Here is a 14,186-nt window from a genome sequence, read left to right on the forward strand (position 1 = left end):
TTGTATATGGTGTGTGGGTATTTGCATGCTGAGTGTTTTGGGAAACAACTGAGCAACTTGTGTTGAAAATTTTAATGATATTCACATATTTGATGTGTAAATTCCACTCCTGGAATTCCCCTCTCTCTCTCCCTCTCTCTCCCTCCCTCTCTCTCTCTTTCTCTCTCTCTCTCATTTATCTCTACAGTTATTGCTGGGGTTCAGTGCCTGCACTACACTATGAATCCACTGCTCCTGGTGGCTTATTATTATTTTTTTGATAGGACAGAGAGAAATTGAGAGGGAAGAGAGAGATATAGAAGGAGAGAGAAAGACAGACACCTGCAGACCTGCTTTACCACCTGTCAAGCAACCCCCTGCAGGTAGAGAGCTAGACACAGGATCCTTGCACATTCTTTGCACTTCATAGAATGTGCACTTAACCCAGGGCACCACCACTGGGCTCCCTCTCTTTTTTTGTTTAAGATAGAGACACATGGGCAGAAGCAGAGGAAAACATGAAAGAGACTGCAGCTCTGAAGCTTCCTTCAATGTGGTGGGGGTCAGGCTCAAACATGGTTTGTACACATGGCAAAGCAGCTATTTTTTGACCCTACTCTCAGGATTTATCCTTGTTCAAATTTTTGTATACATAAATTTTCACTGCAGTTTTATCGACAATAAAAAGTTAGAAATAAACAGGATTTACAATATAAGGGTTAGTATGACAAACTCATATTAATCTATATGAGTAATCTATAGGGAAAATTTTATCACCTTTGTAAGCAATATTTTATAGAGACTTTAGTAATATAAAATTTTATTTTCATAATATAATATTAACAATATTGTATTATATTGTTTATATATATATTGTATGATCTCAATAACAGAAAAAATAAAATTAGGCTACCAAATGGTTAATTCCAAATATACATGAATTTTATCTTCTCTGCATACTTCTGTTCATGAACAGTCAGGATCCACTGGAGAGATTCATTGCCTCGGCCCAGCTTAATGATAAGGAAAAATAAGCACATGATGGGTTCCCCCATCATTTAAGAAGCTGAATATGTACTTCAACAAGTACTTGCTAATCATCCAGAAGTCAACCTGCCTACATTTGAAATCCAGTTGTCATTTACTATCTTAGTGAAATCTTTAGTCTCTTCCCTTGCTAAAGTAGAGAAGAGGGAACATTAGATAGGTGACAACTTGTTGTTTTTTTTTTAAATAATAATTTAGTGGAGCTGGGTGGTGACATACCCAGTAGAGTGTACACATTACCATTTACAAAGTCCCGGGTTCAAGTCCCTGGTTCCCACCTGTAGAGGGGAGACTTCACAAACAGTGAAACATGGCTGCAAATGTCTCTCTTTCTCTCTCCCTCCCTATCTCTCTGCCCATTCTCAATTTCTCTCTGTTCAATCAAATAAAATAAATAATAACTATATTAAAATTATAATTTTGTAGAAGTACACTAATTACACACTGAAAATTGTACAGCTATACTTGGTGCCAGTCTCTGAACTCAATTGCCAGTTTCCACTTCCTATGTCTCAGAACATTTGGCCCCATCCACCACAATGTGAGGAAGCACAAGCTACCCCATAGAAAGGTCCAAATGGAGAAGAGCCTAAGTTTCCCAGCTATAGTCCTCTTTGAGTTTCTGGCTAATGGTCAGCATACATTTGACAGTCATATGGGTGAGTCATCTTGGAAATTGGTTCCATGGGAGTCAGGCAGTAGCACAGTGGGTTAAGTGCACATGGCGCAAGGCGCAAGGACTGGCATAAGGAAATTGGTTCCAAACCTACGTGAACTGACCCAAGTGATAATTCCTGAACATAGATGAGTGATCTGACTCAAGAACTAGCCAACCTGAAGAATGACAAGTTAAACAAATGCTTCTTATCATTTTAAGTTGCTAACTTGGGGGCTAGTTTGTTATGTAGTAACTGACAACTGGAAGATAATAAATGTTGGCTGAATTAAATAAAAGACTTACCTTAACCCCGAAAGCTTTCAAATAAAACATTTCTATTGGCTTTAGGCCCATTTGGGTTTTGACAAATTTTGGACTTCCCCAAACTTGGATGTGGATGGTTATCTGAAAGTGGTTCTTCTTTTGGCAAACAAAAGCTTCATCTGCTGGTGAATAATTAAATCCTTTGTCTGTGACAACTTGATAGCCTATATCAGGTCTATGGGAATAGGAATCAAGAATTTATTACAAATAATTTTTGAATTTTTTTCTTTTATTAACAATACTAGTTGTGTAAATATTTCAAGAAAATACATTATGGAAAGTATCTTTTGCTGTGTTTAATCAACTGACATCATGCATTGAGGTAATAAAATTAATTTTTCAAAATTCAGCTAGTCCTAATAGTTTTAAATCTCTCAAAGAAGAAGTATAATTCTTGCCAAATAGTATTTCTTCCCTCAGCCAGTCTTTCCCTTTGTGTTTTCTAGACATCTAATTGTGTGTGTGTGTGTGTGTGTGTGTGTGTTACATGCAACCAGACATGGCTGCCCAGACTTAAAGTTGTTGTTGTTATTTTTTTTAGGGGGACTAGTGGTTTCCAATAAACAGTAAATACAGTTGTTGGCATATGTGTAAAATTTCTCAGATTTCTGCAAAACACTGGTGCCCAGCCTAGGTCCTCCTCCACCATCATGCACCAGGACCTAAAAGTCACCCCATCCGCAAAGTCCGTTACTTTGGTGCATACACCAATTCAGTCCAAGTTCTGCTTTGTGTTTCTCCTTCAGTGCTTCTTTCTCATCTTCTGTCTATGAGTGAGATCACCCCATATTCATCCTTCTTTGTCTGGCTTATCTCACTTAACATGATTTCTTCAAGCTCCATCCAAGATGTACTGAAGAAGTTGAATTCATCATCTTAATAGCTGAGTAGTACTCCACTGTGTATCTAGATCTCAGCCACTCATCTGTTGTTGGACACCTGGGTTGCTTCCAGATTTGACTATTACAAATTGTGCTGCTATGACCATAGGTATACACAGATCTATTTGGATGGGTGTGTTTGGTTCCTTAGGATATATCCCTAGGAGAGGAATTGCTGGGTAAGCTTAATTTCTAGCCTTCTGAGCATTCTTCCAAACTGCTCTCCACAGGGATTGGACCAATTTACATACCCACCAGCAGTGCAGGTGGGTTCTTTTGCTCTCACAACCTCTCCAGCATTTGTTGTTACTATTATTTCTAATATATGACATTCTCATAGGAGTAAAGAGCTCATCAAACTCAGCAACAACAACAAAATGACCCTACCAAAAAATTAGGATAACAGAATATTCACCAGAGATCCAAAAAGCCAACAGACATATGAATAAAATGTTCTAAGTCATTGTCAGAGAAATGCAAATAAAGATAAAAGTGAGATAGGCATCTAGTTTCACTTCACAATGCAACAGAAAAGACATAGGCTAGGAACTGAGAAGTTACATTACTCAGATCTGTGAAATAGCTTGACTAGAATTCTCTCTTACTTCCTTTAAAACGAAGTCTCAGGACAGAGAGAAAGCTCACCTGGGAGGGTTCCTGCTTAAGTGTGACACAAGTTCAAGCCTAGCCCCATCTGGAGGAATTTCAGTGCTATAATGTCTTTACCTATTTGTCTCTATCTGAAAAATTCACCTAGAGCAATGAAGTCCCTGTTACAACAAGAAAAAAAGTCTAAATTTCATCAGCAGTACCACATTCACATAGTCAGATGACTGACTATTTGGTATATTTGTGGTCATGTGGAAAAAAAAAGAAGGAAAAAAGAAAACCAAACTTCTCAGATTAGCCAGAAATAAATTTAAACCAGTCAGACTGATGATTGAAAACCTGTCTTTACTAGAACATTTAATTCATTTCCCTGTTAGTCTTTTGATATGGTTTTCACACTGAAATCCTGTAATGCTGGTTACTTTACCAGAAAGGAAAGGGATGGCAGTGGGGTAGCTAATGAAATGTTTATCTCATCAAGTTAAACCCAATAGCAATGTTTTCTATCTTATGTGTTTAAATACTTTTAATGGCTAATAAACACAGGACTTTAGATGAGTATTATCAAATAAATAAGAGAATATAAAAGTTGGAAACTCATTTAGTGAGTTTTCCTCAAACATATTGTTGACATGGGACATGACTGCTAATTAATCAAGGCTCCTAAGTATGGGCTTTCCCTCAGGAAATAAGCCCCTCCACAGACCCACAGACAGGTGTGGGCAGTCCTCACCTGGTTTCTCTGCTATCCTGTGCTTTTCCTAATCCTAAAATTGCAATTCAAAAGTCACTATGATACCAAACACAGAACTTCTAAATTTTCCTCTCATTCAAAATTTGCCTCTCATTTAAGAGACAGGCAATATTAACAAATCTCTGGGGAAAAATAGTACTCATGTTCTTTGCAAGCTAAGTATCTTCCCACTGGATCCAATCATTGGGTCATTGATTACTGTCAACTACCTGATCAAAGACCACAACCACAGTACTGCCAGCAACAAAAGGAAGATCCACTTAATGAAATATTTACTAAATTAGACCATATGCCTTATGCCATCTGGGAACTTCTTATTGACTCGGGTTTCTAGAACTAATTTGCTCATTTGTTCATTCAAAGGCTAGATGGATTGAATTGTACAGATTTTACTACAGGGTATGAGAAGAACTGTCTTGGTGGGGGTGGGGGTGGGGGAGGCAATATCTTTATGTAATTTTCCATGTCTTATTGTCCAAAACTCTGAAGAAAAAGGCAAAGTTTATAGCTCAGATATGAGCCTTATCTTAAATTTTTTAATTCTTCTTTTTTCTAAGTTTATTATATTTATTTATTTGCTAGAAATAGCCAGCTATCAAGAAGAAAGGGGGAGACAGAGGAAGAGAGACAGAGAAACACCTGCAGACCTGCTTCATCACTTGTGAAGCTTTCCCCCTACAGGTGGGATCTGGGGGCTTGAACCTGGCTCCTTGCACACTGTAACATGTGCACCACTACACCTTCTCCTTAGCTTGAAATTTAAGGACAGCTATAAGCAGAAACTGAATCAACCCACAACTATACTGTTGAAGATTATTCTGATTCTTAAATATCAGGTTATAGAAGTATGTTTACCTGAGAACAGCAATTCTGTTTTTTAGATAAAAAATAAATTATAAACTCAGCTAGCGTAACTTTTCAAAAGCTCTTTTTAACACAGGATTTAAATATGCTGCAGGAAAAAATATTTGATAAAAAGTTTCAGTATCTCTTCGAGCTCAGCGTCCCCCAGAGACTCACCCTCTAGGGAAAGAGAGAGGCAGACTGGGAGTATGGATCGACCAGTCAATGCCCATGTTCAGCGGGGAAGCAATTACAGAAGCCAGACCTCCCCCCTTCTGCAACCCATAATGACCCTGGGTCCATGCTCCCAGAGAGATAGAGAATGGGAAAGCTATTGGGGAGGGGATGGGATATGGAGATTGGTTGGCAGGAATTGTGTGGAGTTGTACCCCCCATGCTATGATTTTGTTAATGTTTCCTTTCTTAACTTAATTAATTAATTAAAAAAGAAATTTTAGTATCCTAGCTTTATTGCTTTGGGACTATTTAGGGAAACGATGTTTTTTTTAATATTTTTTATTTTCCCTTTTTGTTGCCCTTATTGTGTTATTATTATAGTTATTATTGTTGTTGTTATTGATGTTGTTAGATACGACAGAAAGAAATGGAGAGAGGAGGGGAAGACAGAGAGGGGGAGAGAAAGACACCTGCAGACCTGCTTCACTGCTTTGTGAAGCAACTCCCCTGCAGGTGGGGAGCCCAGGGCTCAAACCAGTATCCTTACCAGAAACAATGTTTTGTAACAAATTACATGTAGTGGTCTAAAAAGAGACAAGTGACCTTTCTGTCTCAATGATATAAATAGAAAATCAAGACTGTATGAATCCTATGCAAGACGAATATTGCCTTTCTTATTTGCTTATGAAAAGTGAATTACAGTGAAATTAGTGCAGCAGGCTAAGTGCACATGGCACGCTTCACAGGCAGTGAAGCAGGTCTGCAGGTACCTATCTTTCTCTCTCCTTCTCTGTCTTCCATCCTCTCTCCATTTCTCTCTGTTCTATCCAATAATGATGACATCAGTAACAACAACAATAATAACTACAACAACAGTTAAAAAGGGGGGGCAACAAAAGGGGGAAAAACTTTTAAAAATCTAGCAAATTAAGAGTAGAGATAATAGCTACCTTGAAAACTTAATTCAGATACAAAGAGGTTGGGATGTAGTAACAATCTTTAATTTAGATGGGGTGCGTGTGTGCACATGCACACATCAGCTTCATTATCTTGGTCCTCATATTTAAAATCAGGTTTGGAACACTTCCCCAAAGATAACAAATTAAGACTGAGATTCAAAACCAAGACTTATATACCCTTAACTTCTTTTTCTAATTACACAGTGGCAAAGACTCAAAGTTGTGAGATTTCAATATACTACTAGCAATTTGCTCCTTTCTGGCCTTACTGAAAATATCAAACACTCAAGATCTATATAACTCCCTATATTTTTGTCTTAAAGAAAAGATTTATCCCTTCTCATTCTTCTTCTTCTTCTCTTCCTTCATTAATTGCCACCAAGGTTATCACTTAAACTCAGTACCTCTACTACTAATCCTCAGCTCCCAGTGGCCATTTTTTCCTTTCTAGTTTTTATTAGATAGGATAGAGAGAAATTGAGAGAGAGAATGGGGAAATATATATATATATATATATATATATAGAGAGAGAGAGAGAGAGAGAGAGAGAGAGAGAGAGAGAGAGACGCCTGCAGACTTGCTTCACTGCTTGTGAAGCAGGCCCCCTGCACATGAGGAGCAGGGCCTCAAACCCAAGTCTTTGTGCCTGATAATATGTGCTCTTATCAAGGGGCACCACTACTGAGTCCCCTCTCCCTTCTAGTTCTTCTACAGACATGTCCTAATGATAAGTTTTTGTCTTACATAATCTAGAGAACATCATTCAGGCATTCAAGTTTATTACCCCAGAATTCTCACTTCATATTATATCTACTATTTGAACATCCTAGTCTTTCACTATTAACATCCTTTTCATGTTTCTTTATTATTATTATTTTTATTTTGTTTTGTTTTAAATTATTTTTTTTTATTTATAAAAAGGAAACACTGACAAAACCACAGGATAAGAGGAGTACGTCTCCACACAATTCCCACCATCAAAACTCCGCATCTCGAGTTTGCAGTGAGTACCTCCCTAACACTTCCTCTCCACTATTCCAAGCTTGGGATCCATGATTGCTCAACAAATTGTTTGGCTTCGTATGTTAACTCTCTTTTCAATCACCAGGTTCCAGATGCCACCAGGATGCTGGCCAGGCTTCCCTGGATTGAAGACCCCACCAATGTGTCCTGGAGCTCAGCTTCCCCAGAGACACACCTTACTAGGGAAAGAGAGAGGCAGACTGGGAGTATGGACTGACCAGTCAACGCCCATGTTCAGCGGGGAAGCAATTACAGAAGCCAGACCTTCTATCTTCTGCAACCCTCAATGACCCTGGGTCCATGCTCCCAGAGGGCTAGAGAATGGGAAAGCTATCATGGGAGGGGGTGGGTTATGGAGATTGGGTGGTGGGAATTGTGTGGAGTTGTACCCCTCCTACCTTATGTTTTTGTTCATTAATCCTTTCTTAAATAAAAAATTAAAAAAAAGAACTCCGCATCTCATCCCTTCCCTTGATAGCTTTCCTATTCTTTATCCCTCTGGGAGTATGGACCCAAGGTCATTGTGGGATGCAGAAGGTGGAAGGTCTGGCTTCTGTAATTGCTTCCCCACTGAACATGGACATTGGCAGGTCGACCCATACTCCCAGCCTGTCTCTCTCTTTCCCTAGTGGGGAAGGGCTCTGGGGAAGCAGAGCTCCAGGACACATTGGTGGGATTGTCTGTCCAGAGAAGTCTGTTTGTCATCATGGTAGCATCTAGAACCTAGTGGCTGAAAAGAGAGTTAACATATAAAGTCAAAAAAGTTGTTGACTAATCATGAACTTAAAGGCTGGAATAGTGCAGATGAAGAGCTGGGGGGGAGGGGGGTCTCCATTTTGTAGGCTAGTAGGCATATTTTAGTTATATTCCAAAGGGCCTGTGACTATACTAGATTTTTTTCCCCCTGAGCCTGAAATCTGATATGCAGGTGGCTCCAAGTTATTGTCTAGGGAGATGGTATCATGGCTGGGAAAAGGACCAAAAAGCTGGATTAGGGAAGAGAGTAGCTCCCAAATATGGGAAAGGTATATACATATTATGGACTGTAAACCCCTCTGATTTGATCTGATCTGAGGCCCCTATTCAGCTTAAGAGCCTATGTGACCACTGCATTCCCATAGATCTGAGCTCACATTCTGTAGTCATGAGTAGGAACATTCCAAGCTGCTCCGATTTCAGGACCCATCTTCCTCGGGCAGAGCATAGAGTATGTTGTCCATCCTCCCTTTGGAGGATGGAACATTCTCTACCATTGTTGATCCAAGTTGAGGGAAAGGTTCTATGAGAGGTCCACAAAGGGGCCTATTCGTTGTTCCTGATAGAGATGACTGGTAATATTCAGGAAAGAGATTTATTTGAGGTCTAGGCCCATGTCTGTTTGGGAATCTCAGGACTCCCCAAATAGGGCCCCAGCTGATGGGGTGGCGTGATAGTGACTAAAGAGTGATCATTAAAGTATACCAGTCTATTGCCCTTATTCAGCTTTTGCAGTCCTTGCTTTGCTAAGGTTAGCTTTGGAGTGAGTGAGGGAAGTGTAATAGGAAGTAGGTGAGGAGGGTATCTAAGTCTAAGTAGACACTATTTCATTATGAACTTTATACTGACTCACTGCAGACTATTGTTTACTTTTGCTTTCAGGTATATATTTTGCCCTAATTTATGGATACATGTGAGCATATGCTCTATCTCACGGGACCTGATCTATATCTAGGTTTTGGGGCTTTGTTGGGAAGTGAACCACCTGGAATGGAATTAGAGGATACTATGAAAGGACAGGTCTCACCTGAGTAATGAGACTGAAGGGTTGACATTCCATGCCTGAGGTCTCTGGACACAGTCTGAAGTGAAGCATGCTGAAGTGGTACTCGTTGCGTTGATTAGGTTGGGATTGGTGGATGCAATATAATTTGGTATGAATTGAGAGAAGCATGCAGAGAAGTGAGCCCCACACCAGAGGTTCCAGGACTGGGGGAAATATAGGCTCTATAGAGGAAGCAGGAGGTTCCTGCTGTCTTAGGGTTTAAGAAGGCAATAGAAAGTTATTGCTGTAGTCATATTTTTAGCAATTGGGTTAACTTTGAAAAATTCCTTTGTTAGGATTTACTGTATCATACACATCACCACCATAATTTATTCAAAAAGGCTTAGTAATGAATGGAAATTCTAGAATACTTAGCTAGGTAACTGGCATCTTAAGGGATAAAGATATAAGGACCTGGATAAGCCCATGCTTGCTACAGAGTTTATTAGCAGCAAACTTAGCAACACTGACTTGTAGCATATTTGGGTGGAGGAGGGACCAGGGAGTGTCACTGGCTAACAACTTAATGTGACCAAAACAAAAAACAAATCTAGGAAATCTCCAGTTTCCATTTTTAGCTTAAATTGGGTACATGATCTCAGAAGGATTCCCTCTCCCTCCATTATTCAGAGGACAAATTACAATGATTAAGAATTGTAAGTCAGAAGGGGTCAGGTGGTGGTGCACCTGGTTGAGCTCACACACTATAGTGCACAAGGATCTAGGTTCAAGCCTCTGGTCCCTACCTGAAGGAAGAAAGCTTTGCAAGTGGTGAAGCAGGGCTGCAGGTGTCTCTCTGACTCTCTCACTCTCTATCACCCCCTTCGCTCTCAATTTCTGGCTGTCTCTCTATAATAATAAGTAAAGATAGCTCCAAAGTAAATGACTCTGGGGTGGTGGGGGTGGGGGGAGAATACAGGTCCAAGAAGGATGACAGAGGAACTTGTGGGGGTTGTATTGTTATATGGAAAACTGAGAAATGTTATGCATGTACAAACTATTATATTTACTGTTGAATGTAAAACATTAACTCCCCAATAAAGTAATTTTAAAATAAATACTCTTCCCATATTTGGGAGCTACTTTCTTCCCTAATCCAGCTTTCTGGTCCAACTATGACACCATCCCCCCAGACAATAACTTAGGTCACCTACATATTAGATGTTAGGCACAGGCAAAAACTAGTAGGGTTATGGACCCCTTGGAATATACCTAAAATAGACCTACTAGCTTTTTCCAAAGCGGAGACCCCAGATCTTCATCTGCAATATCCAGCCTTTAGGTTCATGATTAGTTAACAATTTGTTTAGCTTTATATCTTAACTCTTTTTCAGCCACCAGGTTCCAGATACTACCATGATGCCAACCTGACTTAACTGGGCAGATGACCCCACCAATGTGTCCTGGAGCCCCACCTCCCCCAGATCCCTACCCCACTAAGGATAGAGAGAAACAGGCTGGGAGTATGGATCGAGCTGCCAATGCCCATGTTCAGTGGGGAAGCAATTACAGAAGCCAGACCTCCCACCTTCTGCACCCCATAATGATCCTGGGTCTATACTCCCAGAGGGATAAAGAATGGGAAAGCTATCAAGAGAGGGGATTGTAGACAGAGTTCTGGTGGTAGAAACTGTGTGAAGTTTTGCCCCTCTTATCCAATGGTCTTGTCAATATTTCCATTTCAAAAATAAAAATAAAATAATAATAATTGTAAGTCAGAGTTCTTGAAAGCCAGAAACCCATGACCACATGAATAATTAGGACACAGAACATAACATAAGCAGTAAGACAGATGCTTTCTCATTGGTCTACCCATTTGACCAAAGGCAGCATCAAAATCTTCACACTTAGATTTGGCACTGCTGTCTCCCCTTACTTCCCAGCCACAATAATGAGTCTCTGTATCCACTTACAGCTTTTCATAGTGGGTGTTCAGTAAACTATGCCAAGGAACACTTTGGTATGGCTGCCACTTCAGAGCAGGAGAGCAATGGTCAGCAGGCATCACATTTTGTCCCTCGACATCTTGTAGTTCATGGCTGTGAGTCCTACCTGCTACTGAGAAGAAATAAGTGGGTTAGATCTTTCTCCCAAGACTGTCTTTTTCCTAAACTCACAGATAGTTACATGAAGCTCACAAGTAGGTAATGAATAAGGCAGAGTGCCTGTTTTGGACAAGTGTTAAAGGGTAGGAGGTGAGACCAGACTTGTTACCTCATCCGTAAATAGAGTAATTTGAAATAATGAGCACTAAGGTACTAAGTGTGGGCATTTGTTGGAAATTTGCCCTCAGTAACTATCTACCCCATTTCTTGTACAGAATCTCCTGACTTTTAGTCTGTGTGGTTCCAGTGGAATAAACTACTAGATACAGGAGAGTACTAGGCCCAGGTCAAATCAATTGAAGCACAGCAGGTCCTCAAATAGCATACTTTCAACATCATTCTGTTAAAAACAAATTCATGAGAAAAGCATTCAGTTGACATTTAATGAAAGGGTGTTATTTAAGAGCCCATTTTTGTTAAACTTTGTTTTGCTTCAAGTCAATCTCCAAAAACCTGCCAACAACATTACGAGGACTTGCTGTACAACATTCACTACTTGCCTCAGTAACTGCATCGAGTGAACACAGGTCCGAACCCCAGTCTAAATGGAGTGGATCTCAGCACCTCCCGCTATTCATTTCAAAGAGGCTGACTTATTTCCAAGAGGTCTGAACCTATGAGCTACAGCCCCAAGAGCAGCTGGCACCATTTATGAACAAGAAGAAAATGTCTATCTGGGAGTACAGCTAGTGCAGCAGGAGACAGAGTTAAAGATGAAGGGCATTCCCCCACTCCCATTCGTTATAGTCTTGCATTATATAAGGAGCCAACAAGTCCTCTTTTTTTTGTTTGTTTGGTGTGTGTGTGTGTGTGTGTGTGTGTGTGTGTGTGTGTGTGTGTGTATGTGATTGGTCACTTGCTTGCTTGCTTAAGGCAATTTGAGGTTCTGGGGTTTTGTCCATTGTTTCTCTATTCTTGTTCACTTCAGCCAACACACTGTGATTGTTATAAGTCCTTTGAAGCACCAAGACTACTTATTCCAATTCCTTTTTGAAATTAGCTATTTATTCATTACATGTCTTACTCTCTTCAACTGCACAATAGAAACTAGAACACAGGTTTTCCCTGTATTGCAACAGTAGACAGAAAGGGAATAGTAAAGCCACTGAAAGCATTTTCAGAAGCTAAAATCCAGGGTAGCTGTATGAAACTTTTGCTTTTAAATATCAACATGGTCAAATGACAGCAGTTTTCATGTGCAACCTATTGCTTTCTCATCAGCCTCACAAGCTGTTTTAAGCATGCCGTCAAAAGGTAAGATTCGACTACAGATAATCTTATGTAAACTCTGTTGGCACTTTTGCTATTTCGCTCACCCTTTCATGCCCTTATCACTACTCAAGCCTGATCAGGGGAATAAAGGGAAATACCAGATGCTCATAAAATCAGGTGCAGGCTGTACACAACAAGATAAAAATAAGACATCAACTCCAATAGAACATGCACTTATTCCAAAGGTCGGAAAACACAAGGGGATATGACTGGATTTCCTTTCATTCATTTAACTTCCTTTCTTTATAGTTTCTTTAAGGATTTCCCAAAATAAATAACAAAGTTATTTCAAGTTGCCTTGCATTCCAAATGTTATAGAAAACATGTTTCTTTGGGGAGGGATATTACACATCATATAAGTAAAACATTTTTTTTGGTGGTTTTTAAACAACCATTTTGGAAAGATTTTTCAATATGCTGAAAACCTGACCAGCTGAGAATATAGGACATTTGCATTACAAGGACCTATTCATTCCCTCACCCTTTCCATAATTATCTAGCCTAAAAACATAACCCCCCCAAAAAAAAATAAATAAGCAAATAAATAACCCTGCTAAAATTATTCTACTTACACCAAAATTAAGAGGAGGGGAGAACTAGCTCCTTTATCTTTCCTTCCTGCCTGTCTTTCCCAGTGGAGAGGAAAATAAAAAAAATGAAAACTGGAATCAGGAATCACATGGGCCTGGGTTATAATCACACTCTGCACTTACTTAATAGCTAGAAAATCTTAGAAAAATAAAGAAATGTCTCTGAACTAAATGTCAGTTCCCTCATCTACAAAGTAAGAATAATCTGAGAACTCCCTGGGTTGTTATTAGAGGAATTCAGTGAATAGCGTCTTTAAGTGCTTAGCACTATGTCTGTCACTATAAAAATTTAAACCACAGAGCCTCTAGTTATTATTAGTGGCACTGTCATTATCACATGCACTTATTTCAGCTCAGTTTTTCCTAAGAAACCTTAGAAAATACCTTTGTTCTTGGCCTCCATGGCAACTCTGTCTGATGTGGAATAACTAATACCATGTGCCTGTGCAAATAACCAGCTAACTTGGGCTCTTTCCACTTAAAAAATGGCAGCAAGGTCAAGTCAAGTTGCAAGGGAAGCATGGAAAGGTCATCTCCACTATTTCCAGTAGTGGCTAAATGAGTGGGCAATGGGGGGGGGGGGGATTGCTCTCAAGGTTAATTGACCTTTTCCACCATTACAACAAGGATACTAGCGCAGGAACTTTAATAGGACCTTATGGGTGTGGCTTCCTGGGAGTCAGCTATTAGCTGATAGTCCCCAAAGACAGGAATCACATACAACTACTAGGCTCAAGACTGAACCCAACACTGAGATCTCATTATTACAAATAATGATACCAACATTCACTACTCCTGAATGTCTCTATACCAAAAGCACTGTCCCAGACACCTAACAAAATACCTCACTAATTCCTGAACTCATCTTCAGAGTCAGGTTTCTTTCTTTATTTATTTTTCTTTCTTTAATTCTTTCTTTCTATCGTTTCCAAGAGACTTTCTTTACTAAAGTATAAAGATCATGAATAAAAGCATACAAATCATCAGTACACAATCTGATAATGAATTTGATTGCAATGACTCCTTGTCCAAGAAAGAAGATATCATCAGTCAGAAGACACTCTTATGCCCACTTCTAACTACTACTCTCTCCTGTCTTCAAGTAAGCATTCCCTTGAAACGTAACACCACAGTAGAGAGTATAGAAATGGAACACTGCATATA

General features: G+C 39.6%; 1 protein-coding gene across 1 annotated transcript in view; it reads right to left on the minus strand.

Annotated features, from left to right (window-relative positions):
• MYRFL (myelin regulatory factor like) overlaps nucleotides 1-14,186 on the minus strand; it is an 84,002-nt gene that overhangs the window by 66,467 nt on the left and 3,349 nt on the right. The window contains exons 2-3 of the mRNA XM_060194947.1: nucleotides 10,969-11,113; nucleotides 1,988-2,183 (exon numbers count right to left, since the gene is read on the minus strand). Coding sequence (XP_060050930.1) covers nucleotides 1,988-2,183; nucleotides 10,969-11,060 — 288 coding nt within the window. The 5' untranslated portion in view covers nucleotides 11,061-11,113. The remainder of the gene's footprint in view (nucleotides 1-1,987; nucleotides 2,184-10,968; nucleotides 11,114-14,186) is intronic.

Source organism: Erinaceus europaeus, chromosome 7, assembly GCF_950295315.1.
Source record: "Erinaceus europaeus chromosome 7, mEriEur2.1, whole genome shotgun sequence".
NCBI lineage: Eukaryota > Metazoa > Chordata > Mammalia > Eulipotyphla > Erinaceidae > Erinaceus > Erinaceus europaeus.